Genomic DNA, 18690 nt, shown 5'->3' with positions numbered 1-18690 from the left:
CAATATTAAAACCACCAATTTGAAGCAAACAATTGTTAAAGCAGTAATTAAAGCAGATTGTCCAAATTTTGGGTGTCTTACTTGTTACTTTAATTCGAAAAGCTTCCCCTTGGCTTTGCAAGAAAGTGCTGTTGAGCACCAGAGTCGCTGTGCCGCTTTGAAGCAACTTGAGGGAGCTTTGTGGGAAAACATTCAAGCTACAGCTTGGTGGGAGAGGACTTGACTGGGGTTGGAGAAAGGAACCAAAGGGGAGGGAAGGGGAGGGAGGAGGGGAGGGAGAGAGAGAGAGAGAGAGAGAGAGAGAGAGAGAGAGAGAGAGAGAGAGAGAGAGAGAGAGAGAGAGAGAGAGAAGAAAAATCATGGATCAAAAAGAAAAAATTTCAAGTCAGCTTTCTACTAGGTCTTCCAAAGAGGTTGTTCTCAAGATCTAGCTGGATGTTTTATCTAGTTTTCAAACAGCTGTGTTAAAATCTCCCTTTTAAAAAAAAGATAATTAGGTGTTGGTAATCTTGCCTTCTGTCTCTAAGGGTTCTTCCAGACTGTTGCTAAATTCAGGTCATCTAATCTCCTCGCAAACAAATCAAAGTGTATGCTCGTTAAATAGCTGACAGCGTTAAATCTCCCTGCAAACAAATCAGGATAAAAGCTCAATAAATAGGGCATCTGGAAGCACCCAATATTGGCTATTTAATGAGCATCCATTCTGATTTGTTTGCAGTGAGGTTAGATGATGTTGCATCAAAATAAGTATTTCCCCACTTTTCTGTGCATTTTCCCATCACTTTCCTTATCACAAAAAGTCTGGGGGAAAGTGGACAACCAATGAACTGCAATTGTGTAGCCTGAATTTGCTGGTAGCAACAGTCTGAAGGCACCTATCGTCTAATCTCCCTGCAAGCAAATCAGGATGAAGGCTCAATAAACAGGTCATCTTGAAGCACTCACTGCAGCTCTAAGGCTAAAAAAGGTTCTCCTATCTATCTATCTGTCTATCTGTCTGTCTGTCTGTCTGTCATTATTACTTATTAGCTTGTTATCTAAAAGGTCTCCAAGTAAATTACATGTAAAACCATAAACATAAATGCATTATACCACAGAAAAAAGAAAAATCCATATATAACATTCATATTTTAAGGACAGGGCAGCAGGCTGTCTTCTCTGTAGGGAGACTTTGGACTTAAACAGGCATTTAATTATTTCATTAATTTCTCCTGACACGTTTGCCATTCCACATGGGACGCTACTATGCTTTGGCATGCAATCTACAAATATTCTTTCTTAGACTGTGCATGTGTGTGTGCATGCCCGAGCCTTTGACACCTGAGATGTGTAATTTTAGGATCCACCCTATTTTTGTGATGTTTGTGGTTTTACGTTGCTTTCAGTTGTTTTATGCATGTATTTAATTGTTGTAACCCACCCTGGGATCTCATGGTGAAGGGCGGAATCATAATCATAATCATAATAAATTCTTAATGTGGGCAATGGGCTCACCTTTCTGTGGAATGTATGATCTAAGTACCACTTGTGCAGAGTAGCCTTTGAGTCTGTTCCTGCGGAGACTTGGAGCGTAACATCTTCAGTGACATTCACTGGTTTGCAGTTTGTCTCGCAGCTAGGAGGAATGCAGGGGCTGCAGTTAGCAAGCTCAAGGAAATGCCCAAAGGGCACAGATTCTGCTTGTCTACCAAATGAGCTCTATGGTGTTGGGCACATGGCTATCACCAATGCTGCGGCTCTCTGATATTCATAGCTGGGATTTTCAGATATTGTTCAGTTGAACAGCCTTTTTTAAGGCTGTTGTTACATGATTTCCCAAGCACACCTGACCTGTTGGATCTGCATTTTGTCATTCACCCACCACCCTCTCTGCGCAGCTACCACTTGCATCACAAGAATGTAAGAAAAGTCCTGCTGGATCAGTCCAAAGGCTCATCTAGTCCAGCATCCTGTTCTCACAGTGGCCAACCAGATACCCTAATGCAGGCACAGTGAAACTCTAAGGATTCAGGCCTCTCTGTCTGGCCCTCACAGCCCCCTCAGCCACACCACCTTCTGGCTCTGCTTTGCACCCTCAGTGTTTTTGCCTGGCTGGAAGGTGTCCTCGAACTCTGATCATGCCTCCTGCGTGGATGAAGAATAGAGTGGGGTGTGTGTGCAGAAACCAGCATACCTTACAAAGGTAACAATTTAAACTTGTTGCTCCACACATATTTACCTCTTGCCCTGCCCACCTCCGATATGTGGCCCTCGGAAGTTTGTCCAGAAGAAAATGTGGCCCTTGGGCTGAAAAATGTTCCCCTGTTCTAATGGGAAACCTACCAGCAGGACATGACCACAGTAGCACTCTTCCCACTTGGGTTTCCCAGGAACTGGTATTCAGAAGTAACAGCTTCCTTCTGAGGCTTTCATCTGGCGTTATCAGGACCTCAGAGCTCAAGGAAATGAAGTTCAACACACCTGATTCGCGGTCTCAGGTCTTGTTTTGCTGTAATGTAGAGGCATTGCTCATCCTGCTTTTCTTCCTTCTCTGGGCTTTTGACTGTAACTTTCACAGTCACTGCGGAGCTGGGAGCAGGTAAGCAGGCAGGTGGGATGTGGACCTCTCTTTGGTCTGTGGGGATGGATTGCTGTTGCACACATTGCTCCCATTCTGGCCAGCAGTAACCTTCAAAGGCAATTTTCAGCTGAATCAATTGCTGAAAGGATCTCTCTCACAACCACCCCAGAACTCAGCACCCATCCAAATATGATGGGATGAACTTTCTATGGTGAATCAAAGTTGGTGTTATTGGTTTTTATGTTCCAAAGAGACTGCAGCTGCAAACACCTCATATGTTTAAAGTGCATGACTTCCCTCAAAGAATCCTGGGAACTGTTGTTGGTTAAGGGTCCTGGGAATTGCAGCTCTATGAGGGGTAAACTACATCTCCCAGGATTCTTTGGGGGAAGCCATGTGCTTTAAATGCATGGTGTGTATGCAGCCATTGTCTGCCCCAAAATAGAGAAGGGCAAATCCTTCTTTTCCCAATTCGAAATGGGCTTATCCTTTCTCAGTTTTTTCTAACAATTCTCAGGATAAGCTCTGAGATTTCAAAAAGACCTGAACCATTGGGGTATAACGGAATTGAGCACTGGGTACACAATTTAAACCTGATGTAATGTATACTGATGGCTATGTGCAGTAATTTCAAATGTTTTGGTTATGGGAGGCAATAAATTTGTTATTTCCAAATTGCAGGGATTCTGAACACCATCACTGTCCCAAAACTCGACATCACTACCCCCAAAACACATAAGTTCTGCAGAAGAGGTATCTTTCCTAGCCCTAGGCCAAGAACCCCATAAAGGCCCCCACGGAGCTCCATAAGTCAGTTACCATCTGAAATCAGACAAGTACCTCTCATCATGATATTTATTTAGGCAGCCATTAAATACATTTCCTTGAATAAGTCTTCCCCTAAAGTGTGACCCAGTCATTTTGTGGAATATTGATTGCACAATTATGGAAATGGTTTTATGCTTTTAGTTTATTGCATCTGTAGTTTTTGTGGTTTATTTTATTTTATCTATCCGTAGCACAGAGTGGTAAGCGGCGGTAACGCAGCCGAAGTTCTGCTCACGGCCGTACCCGGCATATGCTGGGGGGTAAAGAAAGGCCGGGGGAACTGGCAATACCACCCCATATATACGGTCTGCCTAGTAAACGTCGCAAGACGGCACCCTAAGAGTCGGAAACGACTCGCACTATAAGTGCGGGGACACCTTTACCTTTTGTACTACTTTGGTAGCTTTGGTTGTGAAGCAGTTTATAAATCTTCATATAAATATCCTCTTTCAATGAGCGCCCCCAGCTCCACAAAACAAGCAGGTAATCAGCTATATATGTAACTAGACTAGGGACAGACGAATCTGTCATTTTCAGTTTCTCTCAGTTTCTAAATTTTCCAAGTATAAATTCAGATCTCCACATTTCCAGTGTGAATGGTTTACATCGAACATAGACAAGTTTGCATGCAACTTCACCTAATATACACATTTTTCCAAAGCACTTTCCCCTGAAAATATGCATTTTTGTGTGTTATTTTCAGTAATATATGCATTTTTGTGTGTTATTTTCAGTAATTCATGCATTTTTTTGGGCACTGTACCCCAGTATATGCATTTTTGTATACCTCACTTGTCTGAAGAACTGCACTGCAAAATTCAGAGAAGTGAGAGTTTTGAAAGATGGCTGTGTTTTGGTCCTCGTATGAGTTCAAAAAGTGCAAATCAGGTAGGTTTGCCTTTAAACACAAACCAAATCGAATTTCTCTCCCATCCCTAAACTAAGCTGTACAAACCAAACACATGAGCTTGCTTAGAAAATGAGGATGATTTCATCTACTTTTGAGTGGAGAGTCCTGGTCACAGTGCAACGGGAAGAAAACAGCAAAACATATCACACATACCACAAGACCAAGTGTAGACAGAGTTGTTGCTGTCATCAGGCCAGCCAAGAACAATAGTTGTGAAGAGGCCGGCATGGCGGCTGGGCTTAATATAGATCTTATTTTTCCCTTTGGCATCCTAAACCAGAGAGAAAAGGAATAGTCAGAGCAGTTGTATGTTCCATCTGCAAGCAGATGCAGAAAAGGAACAACCAGAGCGATCACAGGGCTTGAGCAACTCCCCCACAAGGAAAACTCACATCTGGGGCTTTTTAGATTAGTCTAGGAAAAAAGAAGTGACATGATAAAGGTGTGTAAAAGAATGCATGGGGTGAAGAAAATGGATAATGCTAAAAGCTGGGGGCATCCATTTAGGCTGATTGGCAGGGGATTCAAGCTAGATGAAAGGAAGTACTTCTTTACATAGCTGAAGCATGGAATCCACTCCCATAAGAAAAAGTGATGGCCAAGATGAAGTGATGGCCACCAACTTGGGTGGCTTTACAAGGGAGTTAGACAAATTCATGAAGGATAAATCAATCAGTGGCTACTAGCCACGACAGGTATGTTCTCCCTCCACTGTTGGAAGCAGTATGCCTCTAAACACCAGTTATGGGAGTCACAAGTAGGGAAAGTACTGTTGTGCTCAGGTCTTCCTTGTTGGCTTCTCAAAGGCACTGTGAGAACAGGATGCTGGGCTAGTTAGGCCATTTGGTCTAATTCAGCTACATAGTTCTTCTTACGTTCTTCAGGGTCTTATGTTTTGGTGCATGTTTCATTTGCTCTAAGGAACTCTTGCCTCTTGATGCCTTCTGAGAACCTTCACTATTTTTATCTTGTCATGATATAGACCATGATTAGTCCCAAACTGCAGTCAAGGCAGCCTTTCTCAACCTTTGGGTCCCCAGATGTTGCTGGGCTACATCCCATAATTCCTGACCATTGGCCATGCTGGCTGGGGCTGATGGGAGCTGTAGTCCAGCAACATCTGGGGAACCCAAAGGTTGGACAAGGCTGAGTTAGGGGATAAAGGCTGGGAGGAATGGACATTCCCAAGGCTCCATAATGACTTTATAAGCATGCAGGAATGTGAACTTAACACTTTTTGTGATGTGAATTTTCCTCTTGCTTTGTAAAAACAAAGCTAAAAACTAAAACTCTTTTCTTGTATGTCATCCTAATAGTATTACTGAAGGGCAGCCACATTTACAAAAAATAAAGACAATAAGTTGTATCCAATATTGTAGTGAACCATTAAAATCATGGACATGACTAACTTAGGTCCATTAATTTCAACAGATTTTCTCTAACATAGCTGGATACAACCCAATAACAGTGCAATCCTAAGCACGTTTACTTAGAGCAGGGATAAGGATCCTGTGGCCTTCCAGATGTGATTGGACTCCGACTCCTATCAGGCCCTGCCAGCGATGATTGAAGTTGTACTCAAGGATCACAGGCTCCCCATCCGTGACTTAGAAGTCCCTGGTATTCAACAGAGCTTACCCCCAGTCAAGAATGCTTAGGGTTTCAGCCTGGATAAATCCAGTGCTATAACCACTCCATCACATTCTTAAAAAAGGAAAACAATCCCTATGAAATATTTCCGAAAGGAATTTGTCAGCTATTTTTTTTCCATCAGTACTCACAACTCTTCTTTCACCATTCATGTTAGAATTCTCTCCGTCCTCAAGGGTATCTGTCCAATACAGAGAATAACACAGAAGGCTTTAACAGCACCTGCCAATGTAAGGCTGACCTTTTCCATATAAACCATGGTTATTTTTTCCTGATCTGCATGAAAGTCATAGAGTAGATGGTAACAATGGCTCCTATGAAGGATTAGATTTGTTCCCAGTAAGGAGGGAGACAGAATTCAGCTCACAGGGCTTTGAGGCCTTGTGCTCAGCACCCAGCTGTTGAATCTGGTTCCATTCCTCTCTTACAGCCCCTGTGCACAGCCTAATGCATGCGTGGAACCATTTTTCAGCCTGACGGCCCCAGGCCAGCCCTACCATTAGGCAGAATATGGCAACCACCTCAGATGGCAATAGCAGCCCCCTGCTTGTTCCTCCTGAGCCCCCCCCCCCCGCTGTTATCCTCTGCTGGAGGACAAAGTTCTGTATGCCACATGACCTGTCCAGGACCCTCTAAACTGGGCCACATGTTCACAATATATTTAAAGCAGTATCATGCCACTTTAAACAGCCATGGCTTCCCCCAAAGCATCCTGGGAGATGTAGTTGGTTAAGGGTGCTGAGAGTTGTTCCCAATTCCTCCCACAGAGCTACGTTTCCCAGACTGGCTTAACAATCAATCCCTTTTCCCAGGGAATTCTCTGAACAGTACCTCTGTGAGGTGAATAGGGGTTTCCCAACAACTCTTAGCACCTTTAACAAACTGCAGTTCCCAGGATTATTTGTGGGAAACCATGGCTGCAATCATTCCCTCTTCCTGGGAATTAGAGCTAGCAGAAACTCCTAGCAGATGGAGCCTAGTCTCCTGTCTCAGGTGGAGTCATGGATGCTGTCCCATTGCTATCATTGAAGCAGGAGTCAGCAGCCATTGTGACTGGTTTCTCTGGTTTGAATGGGGAGCGGATGCCATCTTGTCCTTCACCTCAAGCAGCAAAATGTCCTAGGCCAGCCCTGGGAGGGCCACATGGCCCTGTAGGTAGCCCCCAGGGGCCACATGCCAATGGTGGGCAAGTCCAAGGCCAAAAGTGTGTGGGACCAAAGCCAATGCACACCCCCTTCACACCAACACAACACACACCCTATTTATCCATCAGCCATTTACCTCACACTCTTTCACTCTCACTCTCTCAAACTCTCTGTACCCTCCTCTCAATTCACAGACACTAGTGCCTTCACTGCTATCTCTATTGTGTGAACCAGAGCAATGCTGGAGCATTTTTGCACCCAAAGCAGCAGTTTCAAAATGATACCCCTCTTCTGAAACTCAGATTTGGAAAGCAGCTCTGGTCATCTGGTTTGCCAGGCCAGAAAGGTTCCCCACTCCAGGTTTAAAATGTGCTGGGAATAATACTCCCAAACATGGTAAACAGCATAATACATGACTGTATTATTTTGGCTGCCAATAAAAACCTCCTGAGTGGAGAGTACTGCTTGCCAATCGTCCTGGGCATTGGGATGGGAAGATACAGTCAATTTCAGTTCTCTCAGTTTCTCATTTTTCCAACCTTAAATTCAGTTCTCGACATTTCTGCAGTAATTTGCCATTTTTTTAAAAAAAAGAATCAAAAAAATTCTCTAACATTTTAGTGTGAATATCTCTTAATAAACTCATATTTGTAGGCAGTTTTGACAGATGGATGCATTTTTGTAAGCAATTTCTCATCACATAATGCTTTTTTGTACGTTCATTTCACTCATATATTCTTTTCTTTTTCTTGCACAATTTCCCCTAACATATGCATTTTTGTAAAGAATGCTTGGTTGGTGAACTGCATTGCAAAATTTGAAGAAATGCAGATTTCAAAGGACAGCTGTGTTTCGGTTCTTATATTGTTTTTGAAAGTGCGGATTTTATATATTCAGCTTGAAATGCAAACTGAACTGAATTTCTCACTCACCCCTAGTCCTAGATAGACAGCAGATGTTTTTCAGTGAGAGTTAATGACAGGCCCTTTGCAGACAGAAGCTTAATTTAAAAATTATTGTTGTTCTATTAAATAAACTTTATTTGATGCAAGTCATTATTTGGCATCATCAAGGACCCGCAGTTACCTTCTTCATGAGAACTGTTAGATGAGACGGTGACAGTTCCTGCATCAATGCTCATGTTCGAGAAGGCATTCATAGCAAACACCTTGACCAGAAAGGTACCTGAGAAAGGCAAATGGCAGAAGTTAAATAGAGAGCACAGTTTTTTAAAAAAATAGCCTGGAAACTGTTAGGGGGTGGAGCTTGTTAGGTCAGGCCGCACAGTCTACTGGTGCCTATCAGGGAAGGGTAGTGCCTAGTCAAAAGGGGGGCTGAACATGGCATCATGTGGCAGAAGCAGGGCTTGATGGACAAAAGGTGGAACCAATAGAAACAATGCAAACAAGTACCGTTCGCACATGAGTTTATAGCACCTTTGGCGCACAGAGTGTTGGCAATACTGAGCTAGGTGGACCAATGGTTTGACTGTCCATGGAATGGGTGGAGGAGAGGGCACCATATTGTCCTTCACCTCAGGCAGCAAAATGTCCATGAGGCTTAGAAGGAGACCAACAACAACTACCTATGAAAACCATTGCTACCTCACAAAATTCATTTTTATGATGTTTAGGCTTTCCCTGAGGTACGGCCCAGTCATTTACCAAATATTAATTGTAGGAATGGTTTTATTCTTTTTAGAGTTTGTAGAAATAGTTTAATTTTTTTCCCAGAATTTGTATTTTTTATATTTTGTCTTGTTTTTATCCTGTCGTAGAACACTTTGATGGCCTCCGGCTGTGAAGCGGTTTATAAATTTGTTAAATAAATTAATAAATAAAAACTGCTTCAGTTGAAACCTGAAATGGTAGCAATGGTAAGCACCTTTTTAATATTTTGACCAGGGTGCCCAAATGCTGCCCTGGGCTCCTTTTGCAGGAAGGGGGGATAAAATTTAATAAATACATAAACAATCCCTTCCCTGTAGTATACTGTACAGTAGGGCCCCACTCATACAGCGGGTTAAGTTCCGGACCCCCGCTGTAAAGCGAAAACCACTGTAAAGAGGAACGTATTGAAGATAATGGTGCGTGTCGTGCAAAAATGGCGCGAAAATGGCATGCGACGAGCAAACACCGCCATAAAAGCGGAACAAGTGCCGTAGGAGTGGGGCCTTTCTGCAATTGACAACCGCTGTATTAGCAGAATGCTGTAAAGCGAAGCGCTGTAAAGCGGGGCCCTACTGTATACTGTAAATATTCCCTTCCCTGCTCTCATTTTTTGTATTTGTAAGTAAGGCTCATCCAACTCAACAACATGTTTGTGGTTTTGTATGGAAGTACCTTCAGACTTCACTGGGATTCTGTAGGTCTCTGCTTCTCCTTCAGGGAAGTCCTTCAAGTAGGAAAATGTCTCATTCAACCCAGTCACCTCAAACCTCAGTTTTTCAGGAGCACCATGACACACAGAGACTTTTATCTCCAGATCTTCTCCTGATTCCACAGAGGAGGAGCTTAATGTGGCCTGAAGACCAGAGATTGGTTCGACTAAATGAACGGTGAGGATTTCTGAAATGTCTGTTTCTGTGGTGTTGCTGGACGCCACGATTTCAAGGTGATGTAGCCCAGGACCAATCAGCTGCTGGGATGCACCATCCAGGGTCAGATTATGAGGCACAATTCCTGTCTTTGCACTGGACTCCATCAGAGTCTCGTTATCAGCCAGCACAGTGTAGGTCACTCCACTACCTGAAAAGCAAAAGAGTTCCAACATGGACATCTGTGGGCTGTAAATTATCTTTTGTTCTGCATCCTTCCACTATAAAATCACTGTTATAGGATTGGGGGACTGATCTTCATTCCAAGGAAACCAAACCCTTGGTAAGTGCAGGAACCTCTAGAAGTCTCACACTAGTCAGAGATTGGGGTGTGCATAACAGTACATTTATTTCATGTACCAAATACTATATTAATTCATTTAATGTAATACTATAGTGGTAACATTTATTTATTTATTTAATTAATTTATTTAATTTATTTATTTATTTATTTATTTATATAGCACCATCAGTGTGCATGGGGCTTCATACTGACTTACAAAATAATCAAATGTAAAAAAAATAAAAACACCATTAAAAATGAAACCAAGACAGATGTAAAGCAACATCAAAACAAGCCAAAAAAAAAAAACCTGTTAAAGTTAAAGTTTAAAATATTAGAAATCAATTATAACATGCCTTTGTGGATAAAATTGTTTTCAGTGCCTGTCTAAAATGGGAAAGGAGGGAACCCACTGGACCTTCCTGGGGAGATAATTCCACAGCTGTGTCACCACCACTGAAAAGGCCCCCTGTTTGCCACCTGCCAATCCAATTGCTTTTTGTCAGTGTAAGCATCTTTGCTCTGCTCTTCAGCCGAAAAGGATCTTAGAGCAACTTACTGGGGTGGGAGGGGAGTCAGATTTACAATCTAAAGGCACAACAGAAAAGTTTCAGTTCTTCTAATGACCTACTAGGATGGAAACAGTATAGATAACTTGATGGAATAGCTACTGCTAGGAGACAGATGATGGAGAAGAGGAACCAAAGAATCTTTCAGCAGAGCCGATGAAATAGCACTGCTTCCCTTTTCTCCTTCTGCTACAGTCTCATGGAATGTCTGCTGCTAGATTACAGTTGAAAGAGAGCCAAAGAGAGCTGGTATCTTAGCAGAGTCGATGCAATGATCCTGCTTGTCTTCCCTCCCTCCATTGCAGCCTGATGGCAATTAATTGTTAATGAAAGCTACCTCAGGTACCAGAAGTCATCATTAGGCAGGAATCCTCTCTCCCTCCCAATTTCTTTTCTAAACATGGGGAGTGTGACCATGCCAGTGGCATCCCCTATACTGCTCTTTTAAAGAAAGGGGATGGAGGTTTAAGAGCTATTTGGGAGGCTTTGTGTGGTGGTGTCCAATGAAAAGTGAACTCTGGGATAAATTTGGATGTGTATGCAAAAATACAGAGGTGCATTTCACTGAATTGCACCCAAGGTGGTGGGCTGCAACATTCAATTACATTGCTAAGGCACTCCGAAGCTATGTTTTGCTGAATCACTTTTTCCTGGTTTTTATACCTATTTTCCTCCAGATGACTTACATCACCTTTGCTGTTAAGCAACAGTTCCTTGCCTGATCCTATATCTCAGGAGTATAACACTTTTAAGAAAGGAAGCGGCAAATCTAGTTCCTCTCAGTTTCTCATTTTTCCTATCTTTACTTTAGTTCTCTACATTTCCACATCTGTTTCTGTTTCTGGTTTTGTTATTGGTTTTTTTTAAAAAGCCCTCATGAAAACTCGCCAACATTTTAGTCGTATAAGCAATCTTATTGTTCCAATCCACTCTGAAATCATTTTGTTCAAACTACTATTGAGCTGCAAATATATATCTACCTAAATAAAAATATAAGCACCATGCTGCAGTTTGCAGCCCCACAGACAGGTGGCACTGTGAACTATAGCGCTAATGCTTCTCCCCCACCACCTGCAATCCACTTGCGCTACCTGCCACTGCCTGCATTGGCAAGCACGCAAGGCAGCAGTGGCAGCCTGGCCAAGGAGGGGAGCCGGGCAACTGGGTGGCAACCTAGGCATTTGTCCAGGGGAGGAGGTGGTATGGGGCAGCAGCAACTGCTGCTGCTGCAGCAGCCTGTGTTGGTGGACAGGAGGCCGGTGTGTGGCCTAGGTGTGCTGCGTGGTGGCAGGCACTGTTTGTCTGGGGAAGCAGCAGCAGAGGAGGAACAGATAAGGGAAAAGGGTTGGAGGGGGAAGTGGGGGTGCCTGAGGGTGTGGAATTATGTGAGGGGAGTGTGGTTGCCTGGGGTGTAGTGGGGGAGTTGGGGCTGGGGTTGGTGAGGGTGGGGGGCTGAGGAGTAGGGCAGGCAGAACTAGCAGGGGATTGAGGAGCGGAACAAGCAGGGGGACAGAGCCCCCCTAGCATATATATGTATAGATATTTATATAAATATATACATATATATACACACACATATATCTACTGCTCTGACCTCCATTAAGTTCCACTTGAATCCATAACGTCTCCTCATAAAGAGTCCTGCAAAGTGAGTTGTTTCCTACTTCGTACTTGCTGAAGCACCCGGTGACCAAAAGCTTGTCCATTTTATCTTGAACCGTCATCAGTTTCTGAGCTGTTACATGCCATTCACTGGTTGTGCACTCCACGAAGATGGTGAATTCTCCAGGAGAAGTATAGCGATGGGTCACATTGCTGGACAAGCTTAAGGCACATAATGGAAAATGTTAGAAACTGAACAAGCGAGACCTGCAACAAAACATTGTGGTGTGAGGTGCTCCAGTTCAGGGTTCTAGCCGGCCAGCCATTTCCTCTGTGATGTCACCTGTTTATATGTATATACTTCATGGTAAGTAAAGTTTGTGAGTCGGTGGAATGAGTGACAGGAAGTGGGCATTTGCATGTGGTTGGTGACTGGCTGAGGGAGTGGAGGGCAGAAAGGTAGATGGGTGATATCTGGAGGGAGTGAGGTGTGCTTGAGGAGATGTGTTAAAACAATAGAGGTCGGATTTAAATTCAGTTGGTTCCATGGCAACTGAGGACAGAGATTAAAAGTTACAAGGTCTAGGTTTTGAGTGGGGTCCAGGGCGAGACTTATGATTGTAAAAGAGAATAGACAGAAGTTAAAACAGTAATTTAAACATATGTGCTGGAGGAGAATAAAGTTGCTTCTTAATTGATGATATCTTTCAAATACAAATAATCAATATTCTGTTGTTTTCATCATCCCACGCCTCTGGCTTGATTTCTCCCCAAAAGGGAAGGTAATATAGATGAAGTCATGCAAGTATTTGGACCCGAGGTAAAGGTCCTGGTGGCAGAATTGCTCAGTGCGTGATGGAAGGCATTGCCTGCTGAGGTAAAGGCCTAGTAAGACAGGGTCTTGCCATGAAAAGAAAGACAGCAGGGATGCCACATCCTCTTTGAGGATACTCCATTCCATTTCTCTCCCATTTCATCCTCAGTCATCCTTCCTTCGGGCCCCTCCACTTCATACACTTCCATCATGGAAAACACTCCAGGGGTGGGCGTGGCCAGAGGCAAACGTGGGTGGAGCAATGGATAAGACTCTTACCTTTGTACATTAGGCTACACAGCAGCCGTGCAAAAAGAAAACATTTCAACACACAAACACACAGCATCCAGGCAAGCAAAAGGCATTATCACAGTTCAAGAACCTATCCCAGCCAGGCAAATGCACTCTCAGAAGGCCTGGGAAGAGGGGTGCAGCCTGGAGAGAGTCCCAAGGGCCAGACAGATAGTTCTCGAGGGCCTCCTATCCTATGGTCTCCAGGCCTGTAGTTACCCACTCCTGATTTAGAGCATCTTTGACAATTTAGAAACCATTTAGTGATGATGACAGTAGGTGGTATGCTGTGATCACTCTACTCAGTGTAGACCCATTGCAGTACATAAACATGGCTAACTTAAGTTTATTCACTTCAGTGGGTCTACTCTGAGTAGGACATAGGGCTCATCCATACCTCCATTTAATCTGTAATGTAAGCCCCTTAGGTCTCTATTAATTCACCCCTGTCCACGTGACGTTCCCCGCCAACTTCCACCTCCCTGCTCTTCTCCTAACTAAATCTGGAGTTTCCTTACCCAGCAATACTCTGAATAGTTCTGGGTAGCAAAACTCCAGATTTAGTTAGAAGAAAATCAGGGAGAGCAGAAGTTGGTGGGGAACGTCATATGGACGAATTAATGGAGACATGAGGGGCTTATGTTACAGATTAAATGGGGGTATTAATGAGCCCTTAATTGAATACAACCCAATAATGGTCAACTAATAAAACCATATAGCCGGAGCAAGATCATATACGTCCCCCTTGCCGAACTGCAAAAGCTTTGGCTTACGTTGGTGGGTAGTATGGATCCATAGTGTTCCCGTCTCCAGTGCTAATTATGCAGGAGAGATTGCCAGAGTAAGGAGAGAGTAGCCATTTCAGCGATATGGTGATATTTTCAAAGATTACACTTGTCTCTGTCACAGCCAGCCGCAAGCCTGTAAAACAGTGCACACAATAACAGCGCCACTCTGCGACCATGGAAAGGCTGAGGTCATGCACGTGAAGCTGCCTTCTACCGAGTCCGGCCACACTGGTCCATCTTTGTACAAGGCAGCCACTGAAAAATGCTTCCCAGCCTACGGCCAATCCCCATGGTGTGGGTGGAGAAAGTGCTTCGCTTACCTTCCATGCAATGGTATTGAACAGACAGATAGCTTCCCAAACTTGGGCAAGGGTCTCCAAAGAAGGTCCCATCAGCAGCTACCTGGCATGCTTGGAGTCCATGGCACTGCCCTGCAAGGTTTGATTTGACAATTTTACAGCAGTATTACAGAAGCTTTAAGGCCATTGAAGTGACAGCCAAGGTGTCACAAAGCAATCCTACCCATGTTTACTCATAGGACCATCGGAAAGTGGCTTCTACCAAGTCAGGTCGTTGGTCCATCTAGCTCAGAACTGTCTTCACCAACTGGCAGTGGGTTTCCATTTTAAAAAATGCCTCATGAAAATTCATCTGCATTTTAATGCAATTTTCCCCCCTAATGGACATGTTTGTATGCAATTTTGCCTAATATACACATTTTTGCAAAGGTATAGCCCCTGAAATAGACCCTCCGTGGCGCAGAGTGGTAAGCGGCGGTAACACAGCCGAAGCTCTGCTCACGGCCGGAGTTCGATTCCAACAGAAGGAGGAAGTCGAATCTCCGGTAAAAAGGGTCGAGGTCCACTCAGCCTTCCATCCATCCGTGGTCGCTAAAATGAGTACCCGGCATATGCTGGGGAGTAAAGAAAGACCAGGGAAGGAACTGGCAATCCCACCCCATATATACGGTCTGCCTAGTAAACGTCACAAGACGTCACCCTAAGAGTCGGAAACGACTCGCACTATAAGTGCGGGGACACCTTTTCACCTTTAGCCCCTGAAATAACATTTGTATGTTATTTTCACAGATATATGCATTTTTATGTAAGTTTACCTTTAAATGGAAACTGGATTGAATTTGTCCCCCATCCCTACTCACAGCACTGAAACCCCAAAGCCTTACCTGCAACTTCATCCTTAACACTGATCCAGCTGCATTCTTCTTCCACATCAAACTGCAAGGGAGTTTCTAGCACACAGTAGTGAGGAGTTTTCCGGCCATAGAAGCTGTCTCCAATTTGAATGACTTCTCCGGAGCCACACTGCACCGTGGCGTTGAAATTGTCACAGGCAATGCTGCTGCCTGATTCTGCACAAAAAAGGAAACACCGTGAGTGTGCATTGTTGTCAGCTAAGTACCAATAACTATAGCTCAGTGGAAGAGCATCTGCCTTCCTCACCTGAAAAAGGATATGGTAGAGTTGGAAAAGGTTCAGAAAAGGGCAACCAGAATGATCAAGGGATGGAGCAACTCCCCTATGAGGAAAGGTTGCAGCATTTGAGGCTTTTTAGTTTAGAGAAAAAGGCGAATAAGGGGTGATATGATAAAAGTGTGTAAAATTATGCATGGCAATAGTGGATAGAGAAAGGTTTTTCTCCCTCTCTCATAACAGAAGAACTCATGGGCAGCCAATGAAGCTGAATGTTGGAATATTCAGAACAGACAAAAGAAAGTACTTCTTCACCCAACGCATAGTTAAATCTATGGAATTCGCTCCCACAAGAGGTAGAGTTGGGCACCAAGTGGATGGCTTTAAAACAGGATTAGACAGATTCATGTAGGATAAGGCTAGGATAAGGGGGGAGGGCTGTAGTTCAGTGGTAGAGCATCTGCCTTGCATGCAGAAGGTCCCAGGTTCAATCCCCGGCATCTCCAGGAAGGGCAGGGACTTCCTGCCTGAAACCCTGAAGAGCTGCTGCCAGTCAGTGTAGACAATACTGAGCTAGGTGGACCAATGGTCTGATTCAGTATAAGGCAGCTTCCTATGTTTCTATATCAATGGCTACTAGCCATGATGGCTATGTTCTGCCTCCACAGTCAGAAACAGTATGCTTCCGTATACCAGTTGCTGGAAACCACAGGAAAGGAGAGAGCTCTTGCACTCAGGTTCTGATTGTAACTTTTCCATAGGCATCTGACTGGCCACTGCAAAAACAGGATGCTGGACTAGATGGGCCATTGGCCTGATCCAGCAGGCTTTTCTTATGTTCTTGCATGCAGAAAGTCCCAGGTTCAATCCACAGCATCACCAAGTACAGCTGGGAGAGACCCTGTCAGAAATCCTGGAGAGCTGCTGCCCAGACTTGGCACCAACGGGCAGCCAGGTTGGGCACTGGCCAAGGGCCCCTGGTGTTGAGAGGGGCCCCTGCTGCTGGAGCTGGGCAGGTGTAGCTCCCACTCTGCAATCCACACTAGCATCGGGTCACGGAGTCTGCACCCCACAACCCAATGCTGGTACAGATCATGAAGAAAGGCAACCTCCCGCCGCCACCATGGGCTGGCTGCGCAACTTCATGCGGTGCCGTAGCACTGCATCACCATCCTGCGCATGCATGCTTACCATCACCCAAGATGGCGGTGGGGGCATCAACAGCACTGCTGCCTTCAAAGGCCCCTGCAGTCTGGTGCTCAAGGGCCCGCTGCAGTCTGGTGCTGCCCTGGCTGGTGCCATTCAGTGTACGCAATATTGAGGTAGATGCACCAATGATCTGACTCAGAGGAAAGCAGCTTCCTATGTTCCTGTCATTGGGCTAAGGTGGCAACTTTATTGGGGAAGGGCCAGAGCTCAGTGTGCTTTGCATGCAGAAAGTCCCAGTTTCAATCCCTGGCATCTCCAGGTAGGGCTGGGAGAGACTCCGTGCCTGAAACCCTGCATAGCCACTGCCAGCCAGTGTAAGCAATACTGAACTAGATGAACCACTGGTCTGACATGTTACAAGGCAGCTTCCTAGGAACCTGTTCCATACTCTCCAGCATTTCCCCGCTGTCTTACACATCACAGAGGAAACAGTCTCGTGGACTCCTAATAGCTCTATTCTCAAGCTGAGGATCACTGAGCCATCCCCAGACTGCCCTCCCCTATATAGGGCATTATATGTTACTGAAATCTCTTCTTGCTTTACGGTAAAGCAAACCTCCATCATAGCTCACTTATTTTAAATGGTTGTTTTGTTTTTAATATATTTAAAAGTCTGTTTTTTATGATATGTTAAAAGTGTTTTTAGTGCTTTTGTTTGCCACCCTGGGAACCTACTGGGAGGAAGGGCAGGATATAAATAGAATAAATAAATAAATAAAATAAAGCAGAGTTGCCTCCAGGTTTCAGGGAGCCCTTCGCAAAATATAATATGCACCTTCTCCAAGAAGATCTACGTGGCCGCCAAGCGGGGGGCCGCTGCCGCCACCGCCATTTACAATGGCAGTGGGATGGGGAACGACATCCAGGCCATGACCCATCCTGCTTCTGTGGGACCGGCTGGTGCTGGGGAAAGCTTACTCGTATTTTGCCATCAGAGAAGCTGATTAGAAGTTCAACTGAAGGTGCCGGACTTGCAAGCATAAAAGGAAAGAGAGAGAACCAACTCACAGCTTTGTTGGGGGCAGCCTGAGATGTTTCTGCCACTCCAGGCGCCTGCACCACCCTCTATTTTCACTGGAAGTTGTAGTCGCTGTTTTTTTAAATAATGTTATTTGTTATTTAATTTTTGTAAATGGTATTGTTTTCTTGATGTATTTTTATATTTGTGTTTTTCTTGTAAGCGACCTTGAGGGCCTTGTAGCCATAAGGCGGGGTATAAATAAACTATAATAATAATAATAATAATAATAATAATAATAATAATAATAATAATAATAATAATAATAAATACAACTTTTACAACTTTGCTCTGTGGCATTATGGGAAATTAAGCTGGTGGCTCCAAGCTGACCATTTAAAAAAAACCCATTCACTCCTGGAGATAAACATAATAGTACTAATGTTTCCTCTTAACCCTTCCCTGACCCAAACAACGAATCCCATGCTGTTGCTTTTCCAAAAGCTTGAGTGGAAATTTCATAGGCTTGGGAGCACGTCCAGAATGCTCCTCTAGGTGGCATGGATAAGATTCAGAAAACTATCAAGAGAGAAAATTGTAGCTACCAGAAGTAGGACCTACAACAAGATGTTGCAGTGTGAAATGCTTCTATTCTGAGTTGAGGCCTTTTCTAGGATACTTCATTTCATGACCAACCCTTCCTCCTGTTTTTCTGGGCTCCCCCCCCCAACAGTCATTTAGCATTCTGTGGCCACTGACAAAACTTATTTGGGCTGTTTTGGGGTTCCCTCCTTCTTCTGTACTTCTGCAAACTTTGGGGTTGCTTGAGCATGCTGAGATCTCCCTCCTGTTTCTCAATGAACCTGTTTTGGAACATTTCTCTTGGCACCCCCCCACCTGAGTTCATTATTGGAAGGAGTAAGAGCAAGGTATTGTACACACACTAGAACTACTGATCCAGACAGGAAAATTGAACTAATCAAGGAGATGTTGATTGAACTAATCAAGGGATTGACACTTTCTTTAAGCATGGAGAAGGGTTAGGTTGGCCTCGTGT

General features: G+C 44.2%; 1 protein-coding gene across 1 annotated transcript in view; it reads right to left on the bottom strand.

Annotated features, from left to right (window-relative positions):
• The window catches only part of LOC133369005 (polycystin-1-like protein 2), an 89527-nt gene that overhangs the window by 64628 nt on the left and 6209 nt on the right, over positions 1-18690 (bottom strand). Inside the window, exons 3-13 of the mRNA XM_061593780.1 lie at positions 15220-15405; positions 14357-14467; positions 14022-14169; positions 12136-12365; positions 9436-9840; positions 8180-8278; positions 6080-6129; positions 4452-4569; positions 2461-2668; positions 1495-1615; positions 82-223 (exon numbers count right to left, since the gene is read on the bottom strand). Of these exons, the coding sequence (XP_061449764.1) occupies positions 82-223; positions 1495-1615; positions 2461-2668; positions 4452-4569; positions 6080-6129; positions 8180-8278; positions 9436-9840; positions 12136-12365; positions 14022-14169; positions 14357-14467; positions 15220-15405 (1818 nt within the window). The remainder of the gene's footprint in view (positions 1-81; positions 224-1494; positions 1616-2460; positions 2669-4451; positions 4570-6079; positions 6130-8179; positions 8279-9435; positions 9841-12135; positions 12366-14021; positions 14170-14356; positions 14468-15219; positions 15406-18690) is intronic.

Source organism: Rhineura floridana, chromosome 13 (genome assembly GCF_030035675.1).
Source record: "Rhineura floridana isolate rRhiFlo1 chromosome 13, rRhiFlo1.hap2, whole genome shotgun sequence".
Classification (NCBI taxonomy): domain Eukaryota; kingdom Metazoa; phylum Chordata; class Lepidosauria; order Squamata; family Rhineuridae; genus Rhineura; species Rhineura floridana.
Note: the sequence above shows the minus strand (reverse complement) of the source record. Positions and strands in the feature narration are given on the sequence as shown.